This window comes from Vanessa tameamea, chromosome 17 (assembly GCF_037043105.1).
Source record: "Vanessa tameamea isolate UH-Manoa-2023 chromosome 17, ilVanTame1 primary haplotype, whole genome shotgun sequence".
Taxonomy (NCBI): Eukaryota; Metazoa; Arthropoda; class Insecta; order Lepidoptera; family Nymphalidae; genus Vanessa; species Vanessa tameamea.
The window spans coordinates 7,324,421-7,352,291 of record NC_087325.1 but is presented as its reverse complement, the minus strand read 5'-3'; the positions used below and the strand labels follow the sequence as shown (position 1 = coordinate 7,352,291).

Here is a 27,871-nt window from a genome sequence, read left to right as displayed (position 1 = left end):
ATGTAACAATACATTATACACACATACCTATAAATATAAGTAAATAAATACATATATGAATAACTATGTCTAATATATGTAAGCTTAATTAATGTAAAAACCTGAGAAATTAACAAAACAAAAAACAACGACAACAATTGATTAATAATATTAAAGCGACAAATAATAATCAAATAAAAAAAAAGACTAGTGTCTGAGCGCGTACAGCTAAAGGTAAGGTAAAGTCGAGAAATTTCATCAGACAAGGACTTAGAATAGTAAGAAGAAGACTGGGGAGAATGGAAACAATTAAATTTTCATCCGAGCAAAGAGCGCGCTTATGAGACTTCCTTAAGAGCTGAATCGCTTTTTAAGATAGAAGGAAATCGGTGGATTAAAAAATAATTGAACAGAGAAGAGATAAAATATGAGTGTCCCAGAGAAAACGAATAGGGAGGTAGGTACTTGAGTTTTTTACGAAATTCATAGACATGATTGTGTAAACCAAATATTAACTGTGTGCATCGGTTTTGTAATCGCTCAAATTTATTTATGTTTACTTAAGTTAATATAACAAGTGTCAGCATAATCAAGAATCAGTAGAAAGGTAGATTGCGTGCCTGTAAATAGAGTGACAAGAACTCTTTGAAAGAAGGAACACTATGAAATCTGTCGTTGCTGGTAGCTGAATCAGAAGAGAAGCAAAGAAATAATAAATAAATATAATAATAAATATTGGACAACATCACATACATTACTCTGATCCCAATGTAAGTACCTAAAGCATTTGTTTTATGGAAATCAGAAGTAACGACGGTACCACAAACACCCTGACCCAAGACAACATAGAAAATTAATGAACTTTTTCTACATCGACTCGGCCGGGGATCGAACCCGGGACCTCGGAGTGGCGTACCCATGAAAACCGGTGTACACACTACTCGACCACGGAGTTCTATGTCGTCTTAAACATAACTGTTATGAATCATTATACATATAAACTTATTATTAACATTTTAGAGTTGTCTATTTTGCAGATAAACCTAGGTATTTGAAGCACTCCGCTTAAATAAGCGTCTTAAAGAGAACTAGTTGCTGAAGCCTCTTTGCACTATGTATCTTTGCATTGGCTTCTCACCTATATTGTTCATTAAAATAAAAGAGCTTAAGATAATAAAAATAAAGCTAAAGTTTATGTTAAAATTTCATCACGTCAAAAATATAGTCTCGCGTAGGTATGGATTTTTTTTAGATCAATTTGATAATGAATCACGTAAAGTAAAGTGTAACCAGTGACAAATGATAATTTATCTAAAATTCATTTGATTGTAATAAAAACATTAATTTTAATAAAATAATGTACATTTTATCAAGAAATGTGTGTAATAAAAAAGTCAGTATTCAGCATTCTTTGCCGAATAGTCGCCTACTAGTCGCCGACAACGAATGCGACCGGATAGTCGGCTTTGCCTAGTCGGAACATCTTCAGTTATTATACCTACATTGACAAAATGCGGAAAATATTTGAAAAACATTTTCCTGTTTTAATTATATTATTAAAATTTATTATATATATTACACGCCAAAATAAATAACATTATGTTAAAGAAGATTTAAATAAAAATATACTTTCAGCTGAATAACAGTAAGTTAATACGATAATTATTTAATGGCAAAAGTCATTGCAAAATTATATCTTGCGTATAGTAAGTTTAGATTTAAAAAGATACAAATACAATGAAAAAAAAATAACTTCTGTCGTGAAATTAATGAGGTAATACATACACTTTAGGTACTGGCAATTTATACGATATCGATAGACTGTTTAGAAGGAGTAGGTCATTGACATTAGAATGGCAAAAAAAACTCGTTTCGTGCTGGCATGAATCCAATGTTGATAGATTCAAAATAACAAAGCACATATTACTATCATTATTTAATTTCACATGGATTCAGTGTCGGCTGTTTTCTTATTCGTATTAAGATCAATGACTTACCTTGGATTATTAGTGGAACATGAATTAGTTTTTTTTTCATTTTAAATAAATGGATATATTCTAAAATTTTGCATCGAGTAGAAATTATATTTTACGTATTTATCGCCAGTATTTATGAGCAATGCAGGCGTGACCAAGCCTGTATTCGTATAGACGTCGCTGATGGTGATTGCACTGCAGCAGTCAAGACGTTATATTTTTTGTGCATGGAATGATACTGGCTCGGTCACCCTTCCCTTCGATGACTTTTAAGTATCACATTTTTATATTGCTGATTAGTCACATATTGTAGATCAGACACCAAAACACGAAATAATAATTAATAGTTTCATATCAATGTACCTAATGAATGCAACTAAATTAAACTGCCATTGAGATTGCTTTATGTCATAATATCTTCAGTCGTGGATCGTCGTAATATTAAGCAGTACCTTGTTTGTGTAGGTATAATAATTTTAAGCAATTATCATATTTATTTTTAATAATTGTTTTCGGACTATAAAAATCTTAGAGAACAGAACACATTTAGGGATTTTTATAAAAAAGTGAAGCACAAATCTCACAATAATATTACGATAAAGTGTTATTTAATACCTAAGTTTCCGTAAAACCAGTAAATCCTTCTTAAGACAGGGTATTCAATTTATTTTTTAAAAACCAACAAACTTTATATTTTTATAATTTATCACGATAAACAGTCAAAGAGATTCAATTGCGTTCTAATGTTCATAATAATATCTAAGTATTGCTATTGCCTTTATGTTGTATGTAGAGACTGAGAGAAAACAAGTTTGTTTCGTAACTTTCGATTATAATTCGTGGTAAGTTCAATTCGTCAAAGACTAATAAAACGCAAAAACGTATTGACATTGTAAAATAATACATTTTTTATTTAAATACTTAGTAGTAAATTTGACTCATTAATAAATTTAAAAAGATGATTTTAAATTGGTCTAAATACCATTCAAAACAGTAATTATTTTAATACTCTACCTTCTTATACATAGATGGATTAATATATTGATTGATAGTAAAAATATTCAAATTATATATATATGTAAGATTATTAAATATGTAAGAAGAGAGAAAAAATGTTGTTAAAGTGTAAACATTACGAGGAGTTGGAAAAAAGTTGTTATGTTCAATTTGACTCTAGTCTATGACTATGACTTAGTACGCAAGCGTACTAGCGCGTACACTTTGCGCGTTCGCGGCAAAATACCGCGCCTCTTCCACAGATTAGAAATTGTTCCACCTCGTCCGTTCACTTACGTCATACTGCCAGTTCGCCATTCACTGATCGTGACCGAGTTGGAACGAACGTCAACGTACTGTGTTACTTCTTAAAATAAATATTGTTGTAGCATTCTCTTAAAATGGTTAAGTTATTAATTGTTGTGCCGTTGCTGATAGTGGCCTTATATGCTTCAGAAGGTAAGTTATTAATGCCTTATATGTTGTTTGGTTTCGGATTATTTGATGCGTTTAATAATTTTGTTTGTTTATTTAAGACGGTATATAAAGTCCTTGAAATTTTATGAAAAAATATTAAATCTAAATAAAATCAACAACAATATAAATCGATTAAAATGTACACAGTTTACAGTTTGAAAGCAAATTTTTAGAAGAAACAGCGAAAACAAACTTTTTGAATAACAAAGACACAAATAATTTTGAAATTTGAATTGAGTTGTCAATGAATGAAACTTGGAACTAAATAAGAAAACAATGCATTTCAATATTACATTTATTCTTTGTAAGATTGTCAATGTTTACAATGTTTTTAAGTATAAATATTTATATACGTAAACAATTGTCATGTATTATTCTTAAAGTAAATTAATTTCTTTTTAAAAACAGACGAAGAAATAAATTTGTGAGCTCATATTATAAAATGATAAATTTTGGACCATATACGTAGATAGCATTTATGGATATGGGCGTCAAGGCATTTAAAGCCTAACGAAACCGGTACAACCTGCTAAGACTCGCGAATCATCAACACAAATACATCGATACCTCCGAGCCATTTATGTTTATTCTGTGATTTTTAGGAGTCAGTACAATTTATAAAAACATCCTCTTGTCTTAATCATCACCCGCCCTTCTTATTTAAGTCGTATTACATCAAACAAGTTACAGTTTGGTTATACCTATCATATTGTGTTTTTAACAATGTATATAATGATAAAACTTACATAATTTATATAATAAAATATTTAGTTTTTAGTCTATGTTATTATCTGCACCCCGAACTAACGTGTACGCAAATTAATTCATTCGTTCATTTCAGTTTAGATAGATAAAACGTGAAAGCCTTACAAACAAACGCTTTTTCGTATTTTAATAGTTAGGTAATAATTGGGATCAGTAAGTTAGGATTCCTATTCTTAAATGCAATTCATATTTTTATCCACCTATTTCTATATTACGACATATATAAATATAAAGATTATTTGCTAGAACAAACTGCGTCGTAGTTAAAATAATTACCGTAGTAAAGACAGCTTGTGTTTATAGACGAGTTTTAACTGCCGCAGTCTTCTAACATACCTACTAATAGATTATACACGAAGTTACTACATAACTGTCATTCGTTTTAATTAGATGACAATTAACATTGGTTCTAGATCCATATCAAGAATAATTATTCAGGTGGTAGACATTTTTATTGTCTTTAAAAACCCGGATAGAGATTCTGTATTACATGTTAGTAATTATAATTATTTAATAGCGGTCATCACATTAAACAATGTGATGACCGCTATTAAATATTTTTACCAGCGGCCCATGGTCCAGTGGTTAGAACGCGCATCTTAAACTATTATTGCGGGTTCAAACCCGAGCAAGCACCGCTGAATTTTCATGTGCTTAATTTGTATTTATAATTCATCTCGTGCTTGGCGGTGAAGGAATGCATCGTGCGGGACATTTACAGGCCTTTGCTTAACTTTTGTAACATATTTATATATACTTTATGTAAGTAAAAGAAATAAATATTACAAACACGTCACACAATACAAAAAGATTCGAATATTTTTTAGATTAATGCAAATATATCTGCAAATTGCAACCATAAAAATATAAATAGAACCACGAACTGTCACAGATAATTACGTTAACATATTAAATCATTCGCTTCGAGTTCATTCATTATTTATTCAATTATTTGCCTGTTGAATTTCAGAGCGAGTGTCTATTTACTATTATTCCGTATAGTGAAATCGTCGTTATTGTACGTATCTTTAGATTTTAATGACGTAATTCATCTTACAATAGATATAAGTATGTTATTACTTGAAACCTGGTCTATGCGATTCAGTATCAGGGTAAATTAGAAAACTACATGCATTATCGTTCGTAATAGCTCGTTTTATTATTATTATTATGTAATACATAAGAACAGATACTATAAAATCGTAGGAAGTGTATATTAGGTTAATTTAATTCGTATTAAATTTGAAACGTTATGAAATTATTTACTAATTAATATTTTTTTACTGTGTTGTCGCTTCGCTAATATTTAATTCATATAAATAAAAAAGCTGTTAATCTCACTTTTGTTTTAATCATGTTAACGATGTTTTACCGATTTGATGCGATTTTATTTTTATAAAAAATATTAAATAATTTTATAATAATATTAACATAACTATAAGATTGGTATATGTTTTTCTTAAATTGAGATCTATTCTAATATTATATATGCGAAAGTAACGAACTCCCAACTCTGTCTGTCTGTTGCTCGGCCGAACCCCTGAACCGAAATTTGGTATGAAGCAAGCTTGAACTCCAAGGAAAGACATAGGCTACTTTTTCAGGCCTAACACCGGACGACCAACTCCTAAAACGCGAGCCATGCCGCGGGCGACAACCACTTATTTGTAAATAAATACCACATTTTAACGATATTATGCAAGATGAATTGACTTGCTTATTGAATAACCTGTAATATTAGAAATATGTGCTACGAATTAAGTAAATATATTATCATATTCTTTTGCCGCTTTTAGCGTGAAAAAAACCATTTTTAAATGAATTTTATGTTCTACGTAGATTTGACTGTATGATCTGTTTTATTTGACACAACTAAAAGCTATGTCACGTTAAATAGTATTGTCTAGAGAATACATTTAAAAAAACATGTATACAATATTTTTATTATTTAAATACAGCAACTGCAAATTACAAGTTTTGCTGATAAATGCTTTTATTTTAATGCTTTATTTAATTTATTTGCATAATAAATAAATATGAAAACATAATTGGCTGTTTTACGAGCACATGTCGAGACTGTTGCGTTCGCTTTCACTTTTAAAGTATGGTGACACAGTTATACACAACGGGCCCTTTAAAAATACAAAGCATGGGGCCCTCTGGTTACTTCACACCACAGCGTTCAACATACATACATATGTACATATTACATAATGTTTATCGTTTAAATATCGTACATATATGTATATTTAGGAATGTTGTAACATCGATTTCTCTGCGCTCTTTTATTGAATAGTTTAAAACTTGATCATGGTATTACATAACTAGGCATAACAAACTGGAAATAAAATCTTGTGAATGCTGCACACACACACAAAAAATATATATAAATACCCAAGTTGAACTGAATTTTTGGTTTCGACAAACTGCTCTTTTTTAAGTTGAAATTCTATAAACGATACATTTTTTTTTATTATAGTATTCGACTTAATGAACGGTGGCGTTTTAATATTTTCACGTGCAGAATCTTTGTTTAAAGTGATCAAGAACACGTTCGATCCCGGAATTTTTTTTGATATCTTTACAAACATTTTTATCGACATAAGCGCAAATATTTTGCCAATATCCCGTATAATTGCAAACTTAATCCACAATTTTTACTATAAAAGGATTGAAACTGAAATTAGAAAATTAAATCATGCTGATATTGTAATCTGTAGCTAGACATTGAATAAACTTACGTATTTGTAATGGTTTTGTTTCTTTTTTTCAAACTAATTACAACAGATTTTCGTGTCAATATATTTTCATTGCCATTTGGGCTGTGGTGCGATGAAGTCCCACAACCCCTATTCGTGTTTAACAAATGCATTAGTTAGGGTTGGGTCCACATTTTAATGACCAAAAAATCAATATGACGAACTTGATATCTAGTATAGTATAGTGTTTTGTTTATATGATATATATGATAAACTAAAAAGTCTCATATACATATATCTATTAACATGATAACACAAATTATTATTTATGACAGAAAAAACGTAAGAAAACTTGTAAAATTGACGACAATTTTATATTTAAAGTGATTTACTTTGTTATTTATTTGGAAGCTGACGGTAAGTGGTCTTCTCCGCCCGTAGATATTGATACTGTTAAAATATACTTAAACTACTCCAAACAGTACCAATCATTGAAGAGGAAAGTTTTAGGCACTGTAAACGGATTAGCAAGCAAAGCAAAGCAATATCGCACTAATCTGAAGATCGATCAGTCCGTTTTGAACAAAAATCTTAAAAATCAATAGCCCATTTATTGAGAAAGATTAAACGTATAGTATTAACCAGCTTTGGAGCAGCGTGGTAGAATATGCTCCAAACCTTTTCCTCGATGCGAGAGGAGGCCTTAGCCCAGCAGTAGGAAATTAACAGTCTGTTATTGTAAATAGTATAAACGCTCATAAGAGCTAGTAACTAGAAAGAAGATCATCGTAATATATACCGAAATGGACATACAAAGATCCATTCATTGTTTTTTTAGTGACATAGTAATATAAGCTCATTATGATTCGTATCCTTCATCTTCAAATTAAAAGTTACAAAAATGAAGGTCACGTCAACGAATTTCCGTTGCTATTTCCTGTGCTATTTTTATGGGCATGATGTAATTAAATGTACATAAAAATATCCGCGATGATGACAGGTGACTGTAATACCAGACAAACCAATGTAAATGTTTTGTCTTTATGCGTATTTTCTTATAGCACAAAAACCCAATTTTACCCCCTCAAGGAGTGAATTAAAAAAGTAGTCTATGTTCTTCCCCGGGACTAAAACTATCTCCGTTTCTTTTTAATCGGTTTAAGCGTGATTCTAACCTGTTATCTTAACAGATAGTGTTCTTTTGTATTAGTAATAGATACATAGTTTATTATAATATATAGTTTATGATAATATAAGTTCATCAAAATAATCTCCCAAAAATAAAGCCGAAACTCGATATAACTAATTGATTCAAAGTCAGAGTGTCTTAAATTTATTTTCCAACTCGTGTGAAACTGATGTACATTTTGCAAATTGAACAAAATTCTCAAAATATTAATTTGAATGCTTCAATTATTTTCAATGATAACACTATAACTCGTCAATAGCAAAAACATTTGGTGGTAGGGCTTTGTGCAAGCAGGTCTGAGTAGGTTAGTTAGATTAGAGGTAGGTTAGGTACCACCCACTCATCAGATATTCTATTGTCACATTCCAAAACTCTGTGTTCCGAGTTGAAGGGTGTATGAATACAGTGTAAATACAGGCACAACGTACATATCACCTTAGTTCCGAAGGTAAGTAATTGCCACAATTTCTTAAAACCAAAAAAATATATATATATATATATATATTATGTATTAGCCAATTTAAAAAAAAAAGGAAAATAGGTCCTGAACTGTTTTGTTTTTACCTTTTTATAGATTTTTTTTTTTAATACATAATGTTAAAACTATGTGCCTAAGTAATACAACATACAGGCAGTACACAATGGTAAATATAAAAAGTGCTACAATAAAGTATTTTCTTTAACGAGGTATTATAAAGTCAAAGATAAGGGTGCATAGCTTTATCTGCGGCCCCTATAATTCTTAATCGAATTTAATAAAAAAGTCATGACCCCGATATGACTATAACTTTAACGTCTATTGTTAGTTTAATGGTGGCAGATCACGCTATTGATTCTTAACAACTATTATTGTAATGTCATAACTTATCTGTATTATACGGAAAAACAATAATAATAAATAAGAGAATGAATATTTATTGATGTTTTAAATTAGAACTTACAATCTGTTGGCGTAACTACAAGCAAATGAGCAACCAAGGTATAAGTACGAAAATGTCGGTATTTAATTTTCAATAATTGAAATGTACTATTTTTTTCAACGCACATTGTTAACCAAACATTACTTACATGAAATGATTTTGCTAATTACAAAAATATTTTTAGTTTTATTTATGAAAATAGGTTACTTCAAAGGTAGATTATAAAAACATAATGCCTAAGAAGATTCGTAAGTATTTCGATAAAAATTAACACTAGTTTAATTTACATTTAATTTTTAATTTATTCCTTTGGTCCGCGACATTATTTGTCATTACCTTAATTAACCTATAGCAATTATGCTACCTAATTAGGTATCTAGCGGGCCGTGACCTCTTGTCAAAGTAACCACGAGGTCATATGAGTCATCGTGTAACCGATGAGATAGAATTATATATACGCTCATAAGATTCAACAATGTCTAAGATAAAATTAACGCATCAATCATAGTCATAATAAAATTAAAACAATTGTTTGAAATACGAGTTCGATACTACCAACATCGAAACAATATTACCTGGGTACGTTTATAGATATATAAATATTTTTAATTTATTTTGCAAATGTTAACGAACAAACTGGATAATTTTTGACGATGGATACTGGCACTGTAAGAATTATAAAAATAATTCTCGCGTCTTTATAGATGTACTTTATGCCTATAATAATACTTAGCTCACTTGCCATGCTAAACGACACCATCAGCAAAATACAAATTAATTTCTCAGTATAAACCTAGACGAACCACAAAGCCAATCGGTAAACACATTATTTTTTTATCATGAATAAGAATCTGAATCGCATTTAAGGAAATCTTTATCAGATGTTCACTTTACAACGCAGTATAATATTATAGTTATTTAGTTCCTAAGATACCTATGCGAGGACGAACAAAACGTTCATGGACGTAGTACTTGTTATATATGATACGTTCAATAAATACACACATAGTCAACCTTCTAAAAATACAGCTCTGGGGGTTCTAAAAAGGTGTAACTTTGTCAAAGTTTGCACTCTTAAAAAATATAAGCAAATTTAAAAAATAAAAAGATTGAATCTCCTTAGTGTCCATCACATTGTAGCCTCTCTGAGTCGTAGCGTGATTATAATATTTGTCAATAAAGGGGGCTATCTAACTTGTTTTTTTATGCAACTTCAATATATTTTTATTAGCCTTTATTGTATTAGGAAAGAAGAAGCCTGAATTAGGTTATTGCTCTTAATTCAAAGTACAATTGCTTTAGTATGTTTGATATAAGTATTAAAAATGTTATTCAAATTAGCCACCCAAGTAATAGGTACATAGGGTTATAATAGGAAAGAAAGTTAACATTGATATTTGCGTTAATATTTTGTGACGAATAACAGCTGAGGCACAAAATTAGTGCAAGTTTTGAATACAAACGAAAACATCTGTTTTTGAATTATTTGTTTTTTTAGGTTAATTTGTTTGCTTAGGCTTACATTCTAGGTGACGATATGTGAATAATTTAATTACAACACTGTAAAGAGTAATGTAGGACACTTAATAACATGATTTATTAATTTGTATTAATATTATTATTATTAATAGGTTTTCTATGTGACCTAAAATTAACGCAAACTGATAAGTTTGCGTAAAACTGTAGTTTTAAAATAAATCTCGAATTATAGTTTTATAGTCTCATCGCTGTAAAATATATGTATGCGTCCCAGTTAACGTCTAAAAATAAAGAACATGTCACTATCATTACGGATTACAAACCGGTCACTGCCATTCACCTAAACTGTTATTTATATAATTATTATTATCATCATATAATCTCGAAATTCGTCAACAATAGCTCCACATAAAGTTTTAGTTAAGAGTTATTTTAATGCAATGTAGTAAAAAAAAAAACAACAATTATATTAATTTGTTTACGAATAAAACGAAAAACTTTAAAAAATGTCGCAGCTTTACTTATTTTGGTTTGGATTAACATTATTTATACATTTTGTAATCATAGCTGCTTCGTGTGGTTTCCTGTAGTAGCTGTATTAACATCGGCCTACTACGGAATCGGAATCGGCTATATATGTATTACTATAGTCTATTCGAATCACAGCAAGATATTAATCATGCAGTGCACAATATGACAGAGCTATTAGCAAATAACATTGAACATGATAACCAAAACTCGTTCTTCAATTGGAATAGGTTATACAACTTTTCTCAATAAATGGACTATCCAGGGCAAAAAGCTTTTTTTCATATTTAATCCTCAGATTAATATTGTAAGTGACAAACAAACAGACTAGCTTTAATACAGATTGTCAACGATGAACTTAAAGCAACAAATTCAATTACATTAGGGGTTCTAAATGGCGGAAGTTGACAAATTGCTCTTTTCAATGAAAGTTGTTCAACGTAATTAATGATAAGAAGACTGTCTGGGTCCCTCTATTTAATAATAATGTGCTATCTTAAGAGTTTTTCGTATAAAGTAACGATATTTAATTATTGACTAGCTAGCTTGCTAGCTTTAGTAATTCAACTTCTAGATCCTTCTACAAAATATGTAACTATAAATTAAAATATACGAGTTTAGTTTATTATGTTTAAGTGACATTGTAGTTTCTAATCTCTAAGGTCAAAATTTAAAGGTGTATATAATGAACGTTATAAAAATAAATTATTCCTATTTCTGCTTATGTTTATATGTTATAATCTTCTTGATCATTACTATTATAATATAGACCTACAAGGGAATGTGATATAAGTGCCCCAGTTCTCCATGCGTGGCCATCTTCATATTTACTATAACTATAGATGTCTGCTCCCCTTATAAGTTTTTATAAACATTCAAGGTTTCTTGCTTTATATAACTCTATCATCACTGATTAGATTTTGAAGAAAGAAGAAATTGTTTAACAAATCACATCCTTTACCTTTTAACATATGCCATAATATAAGTAATCATTCTTTTTTTTTTTTTTATAATAATCGTGCGCACTGGCAAATAGGCCAACTAATAGTTATGGTCACCAGAGCCCAAACTTTGATGCTTTAAGAAATACTAGCCATTCCTTGAGAACTAAAAAGTTATGTCACATTTACCTGTGACTGGACTGGCTCACGTTTCAAACCGGAACACAATAATACTATGTATTCTTGTTTATAGGTCGAACAATTGAAATGTTTAAAATAAAATTGTGTATAAAAAAAATATATACGCTTGGGCGACCAAACGATTTCATCTCAAATCAGTTTCAAGGTCATGGCTCGTATTATTACTTTTCTTCATCTTCGTATAAAACATCTAACATTGAAATGTATTTATTATTATTATTTGAAAAAAAAGGATCATTTCTACGCAATTCTAGGCAAAATAATAATAACACATATTTATCAATAGGATATATAGTTGTGTTTATTTTTCATTCGTGAAGGTACCATGGATTTATCAAACACGTATTGCTCATATTGTTGTATCGAATGAAAAGGCAATGAATGGGTGATTTATCAACTATTAACAAAATACCCTTATATCCCTAAAACCTTCTTACTAACGATGTATCGATATATTCTTAGAAAAATGAAACTATTGATTTTAGTACGAACATAACGTCTTTACAAAATTATAAGTTGAGTGACATTCCACTGCAAGGATAAGGTCTGCTTACCTTTGGAGAGAGATAAGAGGGAAGATTGAGCTTATTTACTGAGCTATTCCAATGGGAGTTGGTGAATAAACCTGTGTCAGATTTTCATCCGATGTTTGATGAGATGATTTACATGAATAAAAATCATTATTTTTTGTGTTGATACTCTACGCGATCTTAAACTTTTCATCCGATTTTGATAGAACTTTTATGAGCTGTTCTTCGTAGGCAAGCAAAAACCTTGGCCATAAATCAAATTATTATTTTCTTTTAATGATTTAACTTCAAAATTGACGTTTTATGTAAACCCTTAATGTACCCGACCGAAGACAGCACTGGCATTGCTGTATTTACCACAAGGGCACAAGAGGCACGTGCCGCCATTGTCAAGGGGCCCACGAAAGGCTTGACTGAAGACTATTTTTTCGTGCAATATATACAATACGGTGCGGCGATAAAGTTGCTCGCCAGGGCCCCATAGTTCCGCGTGCCCTATAGCCCCAGAATGGGCGAAGACATTTCGGAGGATGACTAACTAAAAATAGTTCTGCGAATGCTAGAACTATTTATAGTTTATTATTATAGATTGCATATTAATTTGAATGTGCTCATTAAACCTGATAATATGTTCTTGGGCGCACATCCGCGGTTAAAAACTTTTATCTAACATTTTAATAAAAAGGTCACAAACTGTAAACAAAGTTGATCGTATTTTCTTGAATATAATGTCTTCTAAAACGTGTTGGCTTACAGAACATTGGCGTCAGTTCAACAGATTACGAAATACACCAAAAGGGATCGCATTATAGTCTATTTATAAAGGAATGTTATAACGTCGATTTTTTATGAAACCGTAGTCTATATAATACTTGTCTATTAGAATTTTGTTGTCAGCTTGTTTTAAGACAAGAAAAGTAAATTAAATGTATTTAACGATGCCTCCTTTAATGATGCTTCATGATTAAATAACGAGCCTTCAGAAGATTAAATTAATGAGACACACCAAGGTAACACAAAGACACGACTATTGTTTGGCTTGAAAATATGGTTATTATAAATAAAAAAATGTATTTTAAATTAAACCAAAAAACTACATCCATTCAAAGTGTATTTAACTAAAACTCGATTTAGATATTACATTTTAAATCCGGGCCAAGGCGACGAATCCAGATAAGGATGAAGTCAGAACATGTGAAACAGTTCGAATTGAGCAAAGCGATTAAGGAACCAATGATTAGATTTACGCAATTAAATAAGCATACTTTTAGCACCCGCTAGTCGCGGCCGCGGCAGCTTGCGTGTGCGTGTAGGGCAAGCGATAGCTACCTTCTCTCTAACCCTGACAACGCTTATGCAAAATCTCATGACATCCGTTGACTTGTTAAAATAAGATACACGTAGGATCGTAAGTAAATTAGGATTTTAAACACAAAAACGGACTTCGGTGCCTTAAATCTGGTAAACATTTTTCTCATGATCCTAATGGGTTCTAGGTTTCAAGAATATTTTTTATTCGGGAAAAAATAATAGTCCAGATTAATGTTTAAGTTTTTAAGAAGCATTTTATTACAACTATTTGAAATATTTTAATACTGATATTCATATAATTTGTTTATTCGTAGAATACTTAAGTTTGAAATCGCATTTGATTAAGGTGGTGATTGATATTCATATGTTTTATATATATGAACCAGTATTATTACAACAAGACAATCGAAGACTGTTTGGTAACAGAGCGAATGTCTGACGCAATGTGTAGGTTAGGTACGCCGTACAATGACTCTTAATTTTGGGTAGGACGTAACAAAGTTAGCCAATCGTTTATAAATAAATATATATAACTATATAAGATTTTAAATTAACATGGTTATTTTTATTACTAACATTATCTAAAACGGGATATTTACTTACTTTTCTCGTGAACAAGACATTCGTAGATAATGTCGAAATATCGAGCTCCACCAAATAAAAATAAAAAAACATGGTAAATATCCCGTTTTAGATAATGTTATATATAACTATGTAGGTTAAAGTAAAATAAATTCAAAGATTTTATTTATTATAGTTATTTCAAAATGTATAGATAAATTAATAACATTTTTAGCTTCTTTTTGTAATGATTTGTATCAAATACAGCTATATAAATATTTCACAAGAATAGTTTTATAAAAGACTGTTTAAAGCTAGCACGTGGCTATCTAGGGAAGGCGATGAACCCACTTGTCGTGTAACAATTCATAGCCCCCTTGCCCTAGATAAAAACGATAAACCCACTGTCCTATACATAGAATGACGCCAAATGAGAATGTACGAAACAAGCGACTATCGACCATTTTACATACATTTCAATGTGTATTTAAGTTAAATGCGAGATATATTTATCTTATAAAACAATATAAAATAAAATATTAACCTGTTCTATATTTAAAAAAAATAGCTTACTTAAAAAAGTATATGATAAATATTGATTATATTTATTTTCGTTAGATATAGTATAGTGTACAAGTGTTGCGTACTTAACTTTCTATTTACGCAATACGATTCGATGGCAATCTGACACAACCGGAGATAATTCATGCACAGTACCGACGGCTTAAGTACATTATCAAATCATGGTTAAATTTGTATTGAGAATGTTGTTAATAATATCGCGAAACAAATATTGAAAACTCTCAAATATGCAATAAAACGCTATTTTAAAAGCATATAAATTGTAAGATACACTTGCTGGACAGAAACCTAAGTACCACTAACATAATACGTTCCAGAAGTAAATTCAAATGTAACTGTTATAATGACCAGTTTCGTAAGTACTTATTACAATATAAACATAGCTATGTATAAAACGTGACTGGTACATAAATGTACGTGTGCCGTAAATGCGCGTGATCACAATACGTATAAGGAAACCAAGTTATAAAAGCAAAGAATTCTTCAATTGTCAACCATCATCGTAACGTGACCGCATAACATTTATTCAATGGTCGCAGTCGGAACCTTGGGTTTCTATAGAATAATATAGATTACTAACCAGAACCAGATAGAAGAAACAAAAAATATTAATAATATATACTTACGTCAAATAAAATTGAGCCGAGATGGCCTAGTGTTTAGAACGCGTGCATCTTAACCGATGATTACGGGTTCAAATACAGGCAGACACCACTAAATTTTTCATGTGCTTAATTTGTGTTTATAATTCATCTCGTGCTCGGCGGTGAAGGAAAACATCGTGAGGAAACCTGCGTGTGTCTAATTTCAACGAAATTCTGCCACATGTGTATTCCGCCAACCCGCATTGTGGAGCAGCGTGGTGGAATATGCTCCAAACCTTCTCCTCAAAGGGAGAGGAGGCCTTTAGCCCAGTAGTGGGAAATTTACAGGCTGCTAATGCTAATGCAAATAAATTTGTCTATATGTACTTGCTAATCTCACGATTTACATGTCAGAAAAAATATTATAGGCTATATATCTTCACAACCTTTTGGAGTGGAGCAGTAACCATCAGATTGAACTGGCCAAAAAAAAAACATGAAAACCGCGCGCTAATAAATTTACAATTGTATACATAAAATTGTAGATTTAAATAATTACTTTGAAATTAAAGTTATTGCAAATAAAAAACGACACGGAGACACTTTCAGAGTACTTCAACAGTCACATCCCTACAGTAGCAACTGTTTTATATCTAAATTTAAAACCTTTATGATAAAGAAAACTGGTCTTAGTGACTAGTTTGCGACTAAAGCATATTAAAGGGAAGATTGTATGTATATTTATTGTTATGATATATGATACATATATTATTATATATTAAAAATAATTTGCAAACCGTATAGTACGACTGAATGCCCGCTATCGTTGCTATTCTTATTTGCACTTAGCAAATATGTTATCGAAATAATATAAAAATAAGTATTTATCATACTTCGATATCTAGCTTATCTGAAATTCAACATTTCAAGAGCGAATATAGCCATTTTTTTCTCTTCTTTGTAAACAAACCACAGCTTGTAACTTCATGACTAGGTATGTTTTTAAAGTGATCATTATTATCTTGTGATGTTTACAATTGCTGTTTACATCGTGAGCAATATAAAAAATATTTTACGTATCGTCGCGGATAGTCAATCACTCAATACTTTCGTTTTTTTTTTCAATACATCTCTGATTTCAATCGACTACGTAACAATAAGAACTCAAAACATTTTTCCATTTAAATTAGCCTTACATGCAACATTGTGTGAAAACAATGATGGGATAGTTAGTCATGTTTTTTGTTTCGTTATGCATTGTTTACGTTTAATTGTAAAAAGGCGACAAATTATACAGCCTAAAAATACACTTATTACAATTAATATTTAAACTTAAACTTATTACAAAGTAACCTTCATAAATAAGCGGAAACATTGCCCGTGCAAATATTATTCAGTAAAAACTTAATTAATTCCGTATATAATACGTTTTTTTTAGTCTTAATTAATGACATTGTTTAATTTTCTTTTCCAGGAGAAGCAGTCCGTTGCTGGACATGCTCATCAGACCTCAATCCGTATTGTAATGATCCATTCATCCTAGGCCGTAACGAAAATTCCGGTCTTTTCCGCCTCGAGTACTGTGACGCCAATACCGGAGCCACATATCCTTATCTTACGACATCGAAATCGGCTTGTAAGAAACAGAAGAAATATGGTAAGTAAATGTATTCTTATTTATATAAACTCTATTTTATCTTGTGAAATTCTGGTATACACATTGGCTACAGATCCTGAGAACCTCAGTGTGGGACCGCATTTTATTTTGAATATATCAAGATGATTGATAATTCTATAAAAATCATACATGACTGCAATTAATGTATCAGTTGCATTGGTGGAACAAACCACAACTCAGTTATTAGAACACAGTCTTAATGGTTGATTAAAGTGGTTTGCATTTTTGTTTATAATTCATCTCATACTCAGCTGTAAAAAACATCGTGACGTAACGTGCTTGTGTCGGGTGTAGACCAGACCAACCAGATTCCAGAAATATGGTAGGAAAAGCTCCAAACCATCTCGAAAAAAACAAGAGCCTTTGGCCCAGCAATGGGATACTTACTTTCATTAGACGCGGACAAAGTCGCAGGCACAGCACGTGCTGCATAAATCTTGATATTGTTTTGCTATTTGATGCTCTGACAAGCCGTCATAGATTTATTTGTGTAGGAAGACGTGTGCGCTTCCAATTCCTTTGTTCATGATAATTACCTTCAGCCTTGACAACTATCGTTTAACACAGTCAAGCGTTTATTACTAGCAATTCAATGCTATACTTATTTCAACAAATGCAAAGTTATTGTTATTTTTTAAATATTAATGTACCATGTTTCAATCTTAAATTAGATTTTTTTTTTTTTTTATTATTTATCTTAGATAAAATTCGGCAATATTAATACGTTTTTCGTAAAGTCGCAACGATAAACGAGGAAGGTTTGTACATATAATTTGTGAATATTTTGTTCAAAATGGCTAAGCTTAGGAGATACGTCTAAAAACGTTCTAGAAAGACAGATAATTTCGCAACAGCATGTCTATTATAAATTAGTCATAAAACTAGGTTTTTTGCGAAGTTATTTACTTCCATTCATTATCAATATTTATTCAGATCTGTTTGTTTGTTATAGTATTGTTTAAATATGTTAGTCTTTCACAGTATAACATTGAATGAATACCTACTTTAAAACATAATTGTTTCCCAATTATGTGTAAAGAAACATTCGCTGACATCAGGAATATTACATCCTATTCCATGATATATGCATATATATGTATATATATATCTCTCTTTTCGGCTTGTTGGTCTTACATACATAGAAACTTACACTTCAAACATCAGCTAAATTACAAAATTTACCATATATTATTCAAACTAAACGCAGGTGGGTTGTTTACAAGCTACCTACGCTTGTTACTGGTCTGTCATGAACTAAGTTACGTCAGAATCATTGCTTGAATTACTCATAGCCCTATTTGTTAAACATTAATTTTCTGCTGGGTAATTTTATTATACTATCGCGAGGTCACACGTTGTTAAACATACATTAAGGGAATAGTTCGTATCTTTCCACTAAGCGTAACTCCATCCGTAATTTTAATAATGTCACAAAGAAATTATTATTATTTAATTACCTTTTATTAATTATTCTAATTTGAACAAAATAAGTTTGAAGAACTAACAATTAATACGGCCAATAAATTATATAAATGAAAAAAGGGCGTGAAGTTTTCGTTAATTTTCCAGCAAGATAAATAATAATTCAATTGTATTCAATAAACATGCATATTGCCGATGTAATTTAATCGTTCAAAATTATATACTATTGCATTCCTTGCCGATTCTTTTCGGTCGAATATTTCGTATATCGTAATATTTAAAACACGAAACTGAAAAAAGAAATCAAACGACACACAAACATAAAAGAACAACGCAACGCATAGATAATATCCGCATGACACGACGGTTTCACCAAAAAAAATGATTTTTATGCTGATCAGCTGCCTTTTCTACCCTCATCTCCAACTATATATTATTAGAAAACTCTCGTTCAGTGTTTGGAACTCTACGTGAGAATGTTTTACTTTATGTATTTGATCAGTTTTAAAAATAATGTTATTTCTTACAGTTGGGGACCAATTAGTAATATCTCGTGGCTGCACATGGAAACGTCAGGACGATTACTCGAACAATTGCGCAAGCTCTTCGAATGGACCAAATGAAGTTACCCTATTCTGTGAAACCTGCGATTACGACGGTTGCAATGGAGCATCAGCCATTACTATGACATTGGCTTTAATAATGGCACCTCTCGGCCTCCTTCTCTTTAAGTAAAACGTAGTAAATGTACAGGCATTGGGGACCATACCAATAGTACAATTTTACAAGCCATGTGCCCACCGTAAACCAAATAACAATTTCGTAATAACTTTTGTACATCTGCAAGTGCTTTTTATGATCTTAAGCGGGCGCACAATTATAGTTCATATACAAATATTTCAGATATTCATAAAAATGTGAGAAATATATTCAATATTCAAACGAAATAGGCATGAGCCTATTTCGTTATCTGAATATATTGGGAACAAATTCCCTCATGGGAATTTGTTACCTTTCAAGTATAAAATTAAGACCGCTATGGAAAATCAGGCGAAATATTTTTAGCTCTGAGTATTCGTTTAAGTGCCTTATATTATAATATATTTTATTTCGTTTTTAATTTCACTTATATTGAAACAGTATTTAAATTTCGAAATTATATATAAATCTCACCAAGGATTGTATGTCCAGTGTCCTTTATTTAGATCTAATTTTGAAATAGACCAATAATGTTTATTACTAATAATGTGCTAATTTAATTAAATGGGTGCAAAATTTACTAAATCAAGTTGTCAAGTTATTAAACATTGTGTAATTTACAAACTTGCTGGTTAAGGATTTGTTTATAATTTATTTATAAGTCTTATTTTTAATGTAAATATTGCTAGATCTGCTTTACATTCTCTGTTTTAATCTCTTATGATTTCTAACCAACACACATGAAATTTTAATCAATATTTTATCTCAAATATTATTTACTCAAATTTTCATTATATGACATTTATTTTATATTGTTGTTCTAATAAAAAGTATTTTTTTCTATATGTGTTAAATCTTATTTTCAATATTTCGATGTACAAAGTGTTTTTGTCTCCAATAAATGTTTTTTTTTTATTAAGCTATCTTTTTATTCTATCACTTATTATGTAGGTAATATGACCACTGCCTGACTGCTGAACGCGACAAATTCAAAACTACTGAAGGAATTTTACTCTGTTTTCATCAATAAAAGGGATTTAGTTTTGTTTAATTTGCTGAAATAAAACAATGGTTGCTAAAGATTTAGGAAAAAAGTCGTGCCGACTGAATAACTAGCGTTCGCAACGTGAACCAATAGTTACACAAAAGTTAATGAAACTTATTCTACCCGTGCGAGGCCGGAACGGGTATCTAGTACACAATATGTACATAAACTGTATATTAAAGTAAGGGAAGAATTTTGCTTTGTTTGTAAGATGAAAATAAGAGTAACATTGAATTTAAAACAATCAGACCAATATAATTAAAGGGTAAAAAAATTATTATTATTCCGAATACTCGGACTCTGTAGCACTGGAACGGCTCAGAGAGAATTTCTTGTATTGGTGGGACACAGGCGATGAGGCGGTAGGGAACAAAGGCGATTCGTCGCAGACGTGGTAGCGCTTGGAGTTGATACTCCACAATAATGACGGCATTCAACATTCCCGCCAAACATCGATACGACGTGACACTTCACCAGATCGACTAGCTGTCAAAGCTTGTTTTGATGTTTTCTCGCAATTTAAAAGATGTCGCTAGCAATGTGAAGTCATACTTAATTATAAACATAGATATTAAGATGTTTTACTAGACACTTCTTTTATTAACCAGTTAAGATATACATTTCTAAAAGAAAACATTTTTGTGTCAAATGGTATATTTAATAATGCATACAAAGGCTGTAAAATGTAAATCTATTTATTACTATGGATGGAACATTCAGTCTTAATTATTTCTATATTTAATACATACATAATAATGTTACGAGTTCTAATACTGAATTAAAAAAAAAACAAAAATAAACAAAAATCAATACGAAAAATTATGTGAATGTTATTTAACTAAGCCTGTAATTTAACTAAGCCTTTCATTTAATGAAAGGCTTAGTTAAATTACAGCGTGCATTAGATGATTGACACCCATAATTTAGCATGTCTTTGTGTGCGTGTAATACTAATGTTAGAATAAATCCAGTAAAAGAATACAAATTAGATTGTATTTGTTAATGCACGCTGATAATTTAACGAGGAGACACGCCTTCGTGAGTGAACAATCTATAAGTTATTACATTTATAACAAATATTATATTATAATTATATGTATTACTACTTCAAAGAGTACAAACATTACTAAGTTTGATATCAAACCATGTAAGCTGGATCAACTGATTTTCACTTATTTCCAAACAATTAAAGTGTGAAATTTATAATTAATATACATATATAGATATTCAATATTTACTAGAAATCAAGATGTTTACTTTGAACAGCAGAAGCTGATAGCAATGAAATCATTTCTTCTAGATTTTTTATGCTAAGAATTAGGACAATGTTTAAGGCAAAGATTGAGTTTACCAAGTCCATACATGTTTATACACAGGTATGCTTCAATAAAATAGCATACTAATCATATGCAGTTGGATATTGTATAAATACACCATAATAATATACTATTTCATTTATAAATCAATAAGCATCTTATAATAATTGTGATTTAGAACAATCTTAACACATCTTAATTATTAATTATGAAATCTAATTTGTTTGTATCTACCTATTATCAATAAAAATATCATTCATATAGAAGTCTATTTTATAGAATAATAAAAAAAAAATTGAGAATATAACCTTGAGATTCACATTTTAAAAGAACTTTAGATTGGATAAGTAAAACATATCTTGTGTTGGATAATTGGATAAAACAATACCACTATAATAGTGACGAAGATATAAAAAAAGATTGTATTAATTCAAAATTAAATAATAAATCCTGCCCAATTACTCTAAAATTTACAAAAAATGTTTGTTTGATTTAGCTTTGTAAAGAAATTATGGTAACACTAAAAAAAATAATTAAAAAGTGGCATTACAATGATCATGTAACATTAATCTGTATTCAAAATTAACGATAATCATGAACTTCTAAAATAAATACATATTAATGATAGAAAAGTTAACAACGGTAACGGACTTATCAATGATGATGTATTACAGCCATCTTTGCTATTGCATGTACAGTATTCAATAAATATATTGTAAGTTCCCGTCCTCATTAAACAAAATCTCTCATCTCCTTGGATCCCAACTTCACCTAAATAAGCACAGTCTCTGAAGTAACGCCATTCTCCATTTACTGTAAGTGAAATATTTATATCATAAATAGCATAACTTCTACAACATTCAAAGTAAGTTTAAGATTAAAAATAAAGTATGTTTTATTATGGTCGAGACTGACTTGGCCCGAGAATTAGTTTAATCTCACTTGAGACTGGACAAGTGCTCAAAGACAGTTATTCTCTATTCGTTAACTCTCATCATCTAGGACAGGAAATCTAACACAACCAGTTAAAGGCACTGGACAACCAATTTTGCATGCTTTCTGGAATAAAGTGTGGTTTCAGAGGTGTTAAATCTGAGTTTCTTGACAGAAAACTCCAATATTTTTTTATTCCAATTTCAAATATGAATCCAAGACCTTTGTATCTCCTGCCTTATCAGTAAACCACTTAACCCACTACTAAGTTTGAAACATATATATCTTGATAGAAAAATCAATAATTATTATTTATTACGTTGATTTAATATATGAACTTCAGAATCTTCAGCCTTATCATTAAGCCACTTGACCCAATAGCCAGTTCTATTCATTGTTTTATAATCACTATACATATTAAGTGTATTATATATTATCAATTTTTTTTTTATGAAAATATTTATAAAGTTACGTATAACTTTTTAAAATATAAATTTCTTACCTTTTTGTCTTATTTTTCGGCACATGCTTGGTCGTAAGCCCGGTAAATGTGCCAATCCTTTTTCTTGTACACAATCAGTTATCGGAACAGTACTATTATCGAAGGGATCAGCACATTTTGGATCATTATTTGATCTGCAGTTCCAACATTTTATTGATAAAACTGAAAAAATACAAATTTATAAAAAAACCGTCTTGGGCGTGCCCTCAACTGTTTATATTGTAAGTATGTTAGAAGTACCATTCGAAACAACATTTAATAAAATAAATAAACAAATGAAACTTTTCAACCACGGAAACATTTTTTGTTTAAAAAACAAAAGAGGAGCTAAATAAAAAATAAAGATCGTATTACTGCCTGGGAAAAATAATAAGTGCTATAGAGTTAACTAGTTTGATTTTAAGTTTGACAGTTATGATCAGATAAGTAAGGTTGTTGATGTTGCCTTTTTGTTTGTCAAATTGTCAGTTTATTAACAAATAATTTCAATATATGGTACCTAGTGATGAGCTATAGAGATTTATCAAAATGAAAGTAAAGATTAAGAAAGAAAGAAACACGAGTGTACACATGAACATAGTAAAAAACTAATTTCTGTAAGTAATTAAGTTCAATCATATATCTATATATTTTTTAAATATATGAAAAAATGTATATTTCGTATATAACTCATAAAAATGATTATTTTAGCATGGCATAAACATCTTATCAAATTATAAGGAAAAAAAGGTTGCAAGTTACCTTTTTATTTCAGTAAAAGTATCGATTTATTCGATTCAACACTGGAATCGACGACGGCTTGCCCCAAAGAATTAAAAAGTATTTAAACTACATAAAGGCAGCCCTAGTTGTTGTTACTTGTTTGGGTGTGTTCAACTTCAATCTCAACTGACAACTTCACAGTTCACTCACTTGTTATATTTGTTCGTTTAAAATTAAATATTATATTACTACGTTCTATTTTCATTGTTAAACCTTAATTACGTAGTTATCTATAAAAAAAAACAATATACAGTGAATATAAAATGAATATTAAGTCAATTATTTTATTTTTTTTATACACTGCTCCTACAGGTAACTTAAAATATACCTAATTTGAAGTTTTTGAAAGTTGTTTAATATAAAACTTAAATAAAAACTAACGCTCCTACTGGCATCATTACAGTTTTCTGCGTGAGATGCTATCAATGTGCGTCGTCGCAAAATTTAATAGAAGATACATGTGGGGCTTACAAAAGATTCGATACAAATAGTCACATTGCAGTAGAGTGTGGCAGCGATGAATCTCATATACCTGGATCATTTTGTGTGAAGCTTACTCAACAAGGACCCAAAGGATTTATATGTAAGCTTACCTTTTATAATATAAGTCTCAGTAAAAAGAGGGAATGTTAGAAGTTTATTTTCACTGCTCTATTCTTATGCAAATTGGAAGATATACATGTAGGTCTCCAGACAGTTTTTTTCCACACTGACAAACACAAGATGAATTATAAATCATTTTTGGTTCAGATTCAGGTAGTCAGGTATTCTGGACCTGATTTAAAAGGCATTGTAAGCCAATGTTTTATGTAAAGTATTTGTAAATTACATGGTCATCACCTATGCAACATATATTGTAATATTAATATCACATATACAAATATCTTAAGCTGTAGGGCTAAATAAAACTGTTATCTATACCATAAATTGAAGTTGGCATAGCATTTATAATTGCTACTAAATAACCCATAAGATTATGTAAAACTTATGTCTTTATTATACTGGATACTCCGAGTCTTAAAAAAGGTAATGGAAGGGTTAAAGAATGGGGACTTCTCATATCAGTAGGGCTCTGCAGGGAATGATATGGCTTTGAAGATTTCATTGTTTTAAATATTTTTTTAAATAATGAAATCATGAAACATTAATTTGTTTAATATGTAAAACCCCCAATTAAACTTATACAATTTCAGTTTCCACTATAAGATGTTATTAATGTGCATGTCTTAATGTACATTGTCAATTTGTAATCAATATTCAATATAGCTTCCTTCCTATATTCATTAATGGCCACACCACTGCATAACACAAATTACTTACCTTTTATTCACATTTACTTTCTAAATTAATATGTATGGCGATACTCTTTATACATTCATCAATATTTTAAATTCCTAAGCTTACATTGTCTGTTATAAATACTAATTACATGATTGTTTATTTTTAACTTCTAGGGGATGGTCGCTGGCGTCAAGTGATCAGACGCTGTGCATCGGTCTCAGAGACGGGAGTAACTGGTGTTTGTAATTGGGGGGTCTATGAAAATGGTGTTTACTGGGAAGAGTGTTACTGTTCATCTGATGAGTGTAATGGGGCCTCATCTATTTATATACCCATAGCTTTATTACTAAGTGCTATTGTCACAATTATACTGACATAATATATTTTATATCTAATTTTAAATAAGCAATATATATTTATATTTATAACGAAATCTTGACCATAATGGTCATGGTAAGGATTACTTTATGATTAGTGTTATTAAACTAATGAAGTACCGGAATATTATACAACACTATGTAAATTGTAAAGAATCTTTAGGTCTATATTTTCCCAAAGATTTCAAAAACAAGTATCTTTTTTTATTCCAAAGTCATTTTTCCTCATTTACATATTTAAATTAGAATCTCATTTTACTATAAATAGAAGAGAGACATTTATGACTGTGTTATCTGTTATGGAACACCAGTTTTAGTTTTGCTTTCATAATGAATTAGAATGTCTTTGATTGATATTTTTTATACTTTAATATTTTTTGTATGTTTTCAAATACATATATTTAAGTTACATTGACCTTTGTTCATAATAGTTGTGATTTTTTAATAATGTGACAGCACTAAACACTGTTTAAATGTAGACAAATACAGAAGATAACCAATTTTTTTTTATAGAATATGTGCTTGTTAATGATAGAGTTAAGAAAGTTTTTATATGACCGAAGTGCCTAAGTAATTTTAAAATATACTCAAGTAAACTCCGTCCAATATGTGATATGTTTTTTTATGGATTTCACATTAGATTTTATACTACTGTAATTAATGTAAATACAATACAAAAAAGGGAGATGCATGAATGGCATTATTTTTTGAAGTTTGCCACAAATTGTGCAAAGTTAAAAGTAGGCCTTTAAATGTCAGACTGTCCCCCTTTTTAACGAGCCCACCAATGTGAATACTTTTGTAATTTGAAAATTTGAATTTTACATCCAACCTACATGCAGGTTTCCACACAATGTTTTCATTCACCACCGAGATGAATAATAAACACAAATTGAGCATATGATAATGAATATATCAGTTATCAGGAAAATATTGTTTAACGTTTATTAAATAATGTTGAATCCCATTGTGTTCTAATTTGAGAACTATCGAACTATGTGAGTGTGTGAATTTAAAGTAATTTAGGATTTATTTCAAAGCGATCTTTGTATTTTATTTTATTTGTGACCTTATGATAGTATTGTTAATTATGTTACATCTATGTTAATTAACATTTCACTTAACACAGTATTTCTAACGCATTAATTTGTAAGAAATGTTTGATTTAAATGAATATTTTTACTTGTAAAATATGTTCAACGGAAAATAGTATTAATACATTTTTACAAATATTTAAATGGAGGGTTATATTGACATCACACGGAGATACTTAATAAAGATATTTAAAAAACAAAATTTTATTAATAAGTAATAATCCAGAATTGTTTATAATATTTGGCAGAAGTTAAGTCTGTGATGATGGTGAGGTAATGCAAAATGCAAATATAAAGTGTCTGGTCGTACCGATTGCTGATTATTGAGTGAAGTAAATTTGATAAAATTGTCTATGGGACCATATATGAAATATCTTTAATTGCATAATATTGGTAGGTACAATATAAAAGTAAGCCAGACGACTATTATGTCTGATATCTCTGTAGTATTTAATATGTATATAGTGAATTAAATGATAAAAAACTGAAGAAGTGCTTTTAATACATAAAGAAGCAATCTTGATCTGGTTTTTATTCATAAACTCAATATCAAAACGAAAATTGCTTTGTCGTTACCATGTACGACTCAGATTTAGAGGTCTAGAAGCCCTGGAACAACAATTGAGTGTAGCTCCTAGGCAACAAAGGAGTGGAGCTACCTTAATTATAAATTTGGCAAATTAATTTCAAAAGTCTGTCAGTCAGGTTTTTCACTTATTTATTTTTATATGTAATTTTCTGTCAAAAATGCATGCAATACTCGTACTACTACTTTTTCAATATCTATGCCATTAAAATTGTTACCACGACGGAATTTTGTTTTTTTAGAATCTCTATTATAGAGAGGTTCTCTTTTGGAGGCCCTGCCCTAAATTCGGTGCTGAACATACATATATGGTTCTCATGGACTCGAAAAAAAATGAATCGGTTTTTGTAAGTTCCTAAGCCATTAATCCATTCATCGTGGAAGTTTAGATTACCGCATCGAAGGAGTTCAGGGATTATAATATCAAACTGGCAATTAATAAATAAACATTTATGTGT

General features: G+C 30.1%; 3 protein-coding genes across 3 annotated transcripts; 2 read left to right on the top strand and 1 right to left on the bottom strand.

Annotated features, from left to right (window-relative positions):
• Positions 1–3,153: 3,153 nt before the first annotated feature.
• Positions 3,154–20,430, top strand: LOC113400259 (uncharacterized). The gene is made up of 4 exons (XM_064217463.1): positions 3,154–3,410; positions 17,193–17,375; positions 19,348–19,775; positions 19,819–20,430. The coding sequence occupies exons 1-3, from the start codon at positions 3,353–3,355 to the stop codon at positions 19,551–19,553; spliced, it is 447 nt and encodes a 148-aa protein (XP_064073533.1). The 5' UTR covers positions 3,154–3,352; the 3' UTR covers positions 19,554–19,775; positions 19,819–20,430.
• A 1,759-nt stretch (positions 20,431–22,189) lies between these two features.
• LOC113400260 (uncharacterized) lies at positions 22,190–23,717 on the bottom strand. The gene is made up of 3 exons (XM_026639770.2): positions 23,554–23,717; positions 23,314–23,475; positions 22,190–22,691 (listed from the first exon to the last, which is right to left on the bottom strand). The coding sequence occupies exons 1-3, from the start codon at positions 23,612–23,614 to the stop codon at positions 22,471–22,473; spliced, it is 444 nt and encodes a 147-aa protein (XP_026495555.2). The 5' UTR covers positions 23,615–23,717; the 3' UTR covers positions 22,190–22,470.
• Positions 23,718–24,139: 422 nt separating this feature from the next.
• LOC113400261 (uncharacterized) lies at positions 24,140–25,841 on the top strand. The gene is made up of 3 exons (XM_026639771.2): positions 24,140–24,387; positions 24,479–24,658; positions 25,530–25,841. Exons 1-3 carry the CDS (start codon positions 24,339–24,341, stop codon positions 25,733–25,735), a joined length of 435 nt encoding a protein of 144 aa, XP_026495556.1. The 5' UTR covers positions 24,140–24,338; the 3' UTR covers positions 25,736–25,841.
• The last annotated feature ends 2,030 nt before the right edge of the window (positions 25,842–27,871 follow it).

Excerpts from the sequence above, each read along its gene's own strand:
- LOC113400260 (XM_026639770.2), bottom strand. The coding sequence starts at position 23,614 with ATGTTTCCGTGGTTGAAAAGTTTCATTTGTTTATTTATTTTATTAAAT. Across the intron at positions 23,476-23,553 it reads ATTAAATGTTGTTTCGAATG|TTTTATCAATAAAATGTTGG; the intron begins GTACTTCTAACA and ends GTATTTTTTCAG. Across the intron at positions 22,692-23,313 it reads CCGAAAAATAAGACAAAAAG|TAAATGGAGAATGGCGTTAC; the intron begins GTAAGAAATTTA and ends TTTCACTTACAG.
- LOC113400261 (XM_026639771.2), top strand. The coding sequence starts at position 24,339 with ATGAATATTAAGTCAATTATTTTATTTTTTTTATACACTGCTCCTACA. Across the intron at positions 24,388-24,478 it reads TTTATACACTGCTCCTACAG|TTTTCTGCGTGAGATGCTAT; the intron begins GTAACTTAAAAT and ends GCATCATTACAG. Across the intron at positions 24,659-25,529 it reads AGGACCCAAAGGATTTATAT|GGGATGGTCGCTGGCGTCAA; the intron begins GTAAGCTTACCT and ends TTTAACTTCTAG.
- LOC113400259 (XM_064217463.1), top strand. The coding sequence starts at position 3,353 with ATGGTTAAGTTATTAATTGTTGTGCCGTTGCTGATAGTGGCCTTATAT. Across the intron at positions 3,411-17,192 it reads GGCCTTATATGCTTCAGAAG|GAGAAGCAGTCCGTTGCTGG; the intron begins GTAAGTTATTAA and ends TTTCTTTTCCAG. Across the intron at positions 17,376-19,347 it reads TAAGAAACAGAAGAAATATG|TTGGGGACCAATTAGTAATA; the intron begins GTAAGTAAATGT and ends TATTTCTTACAG.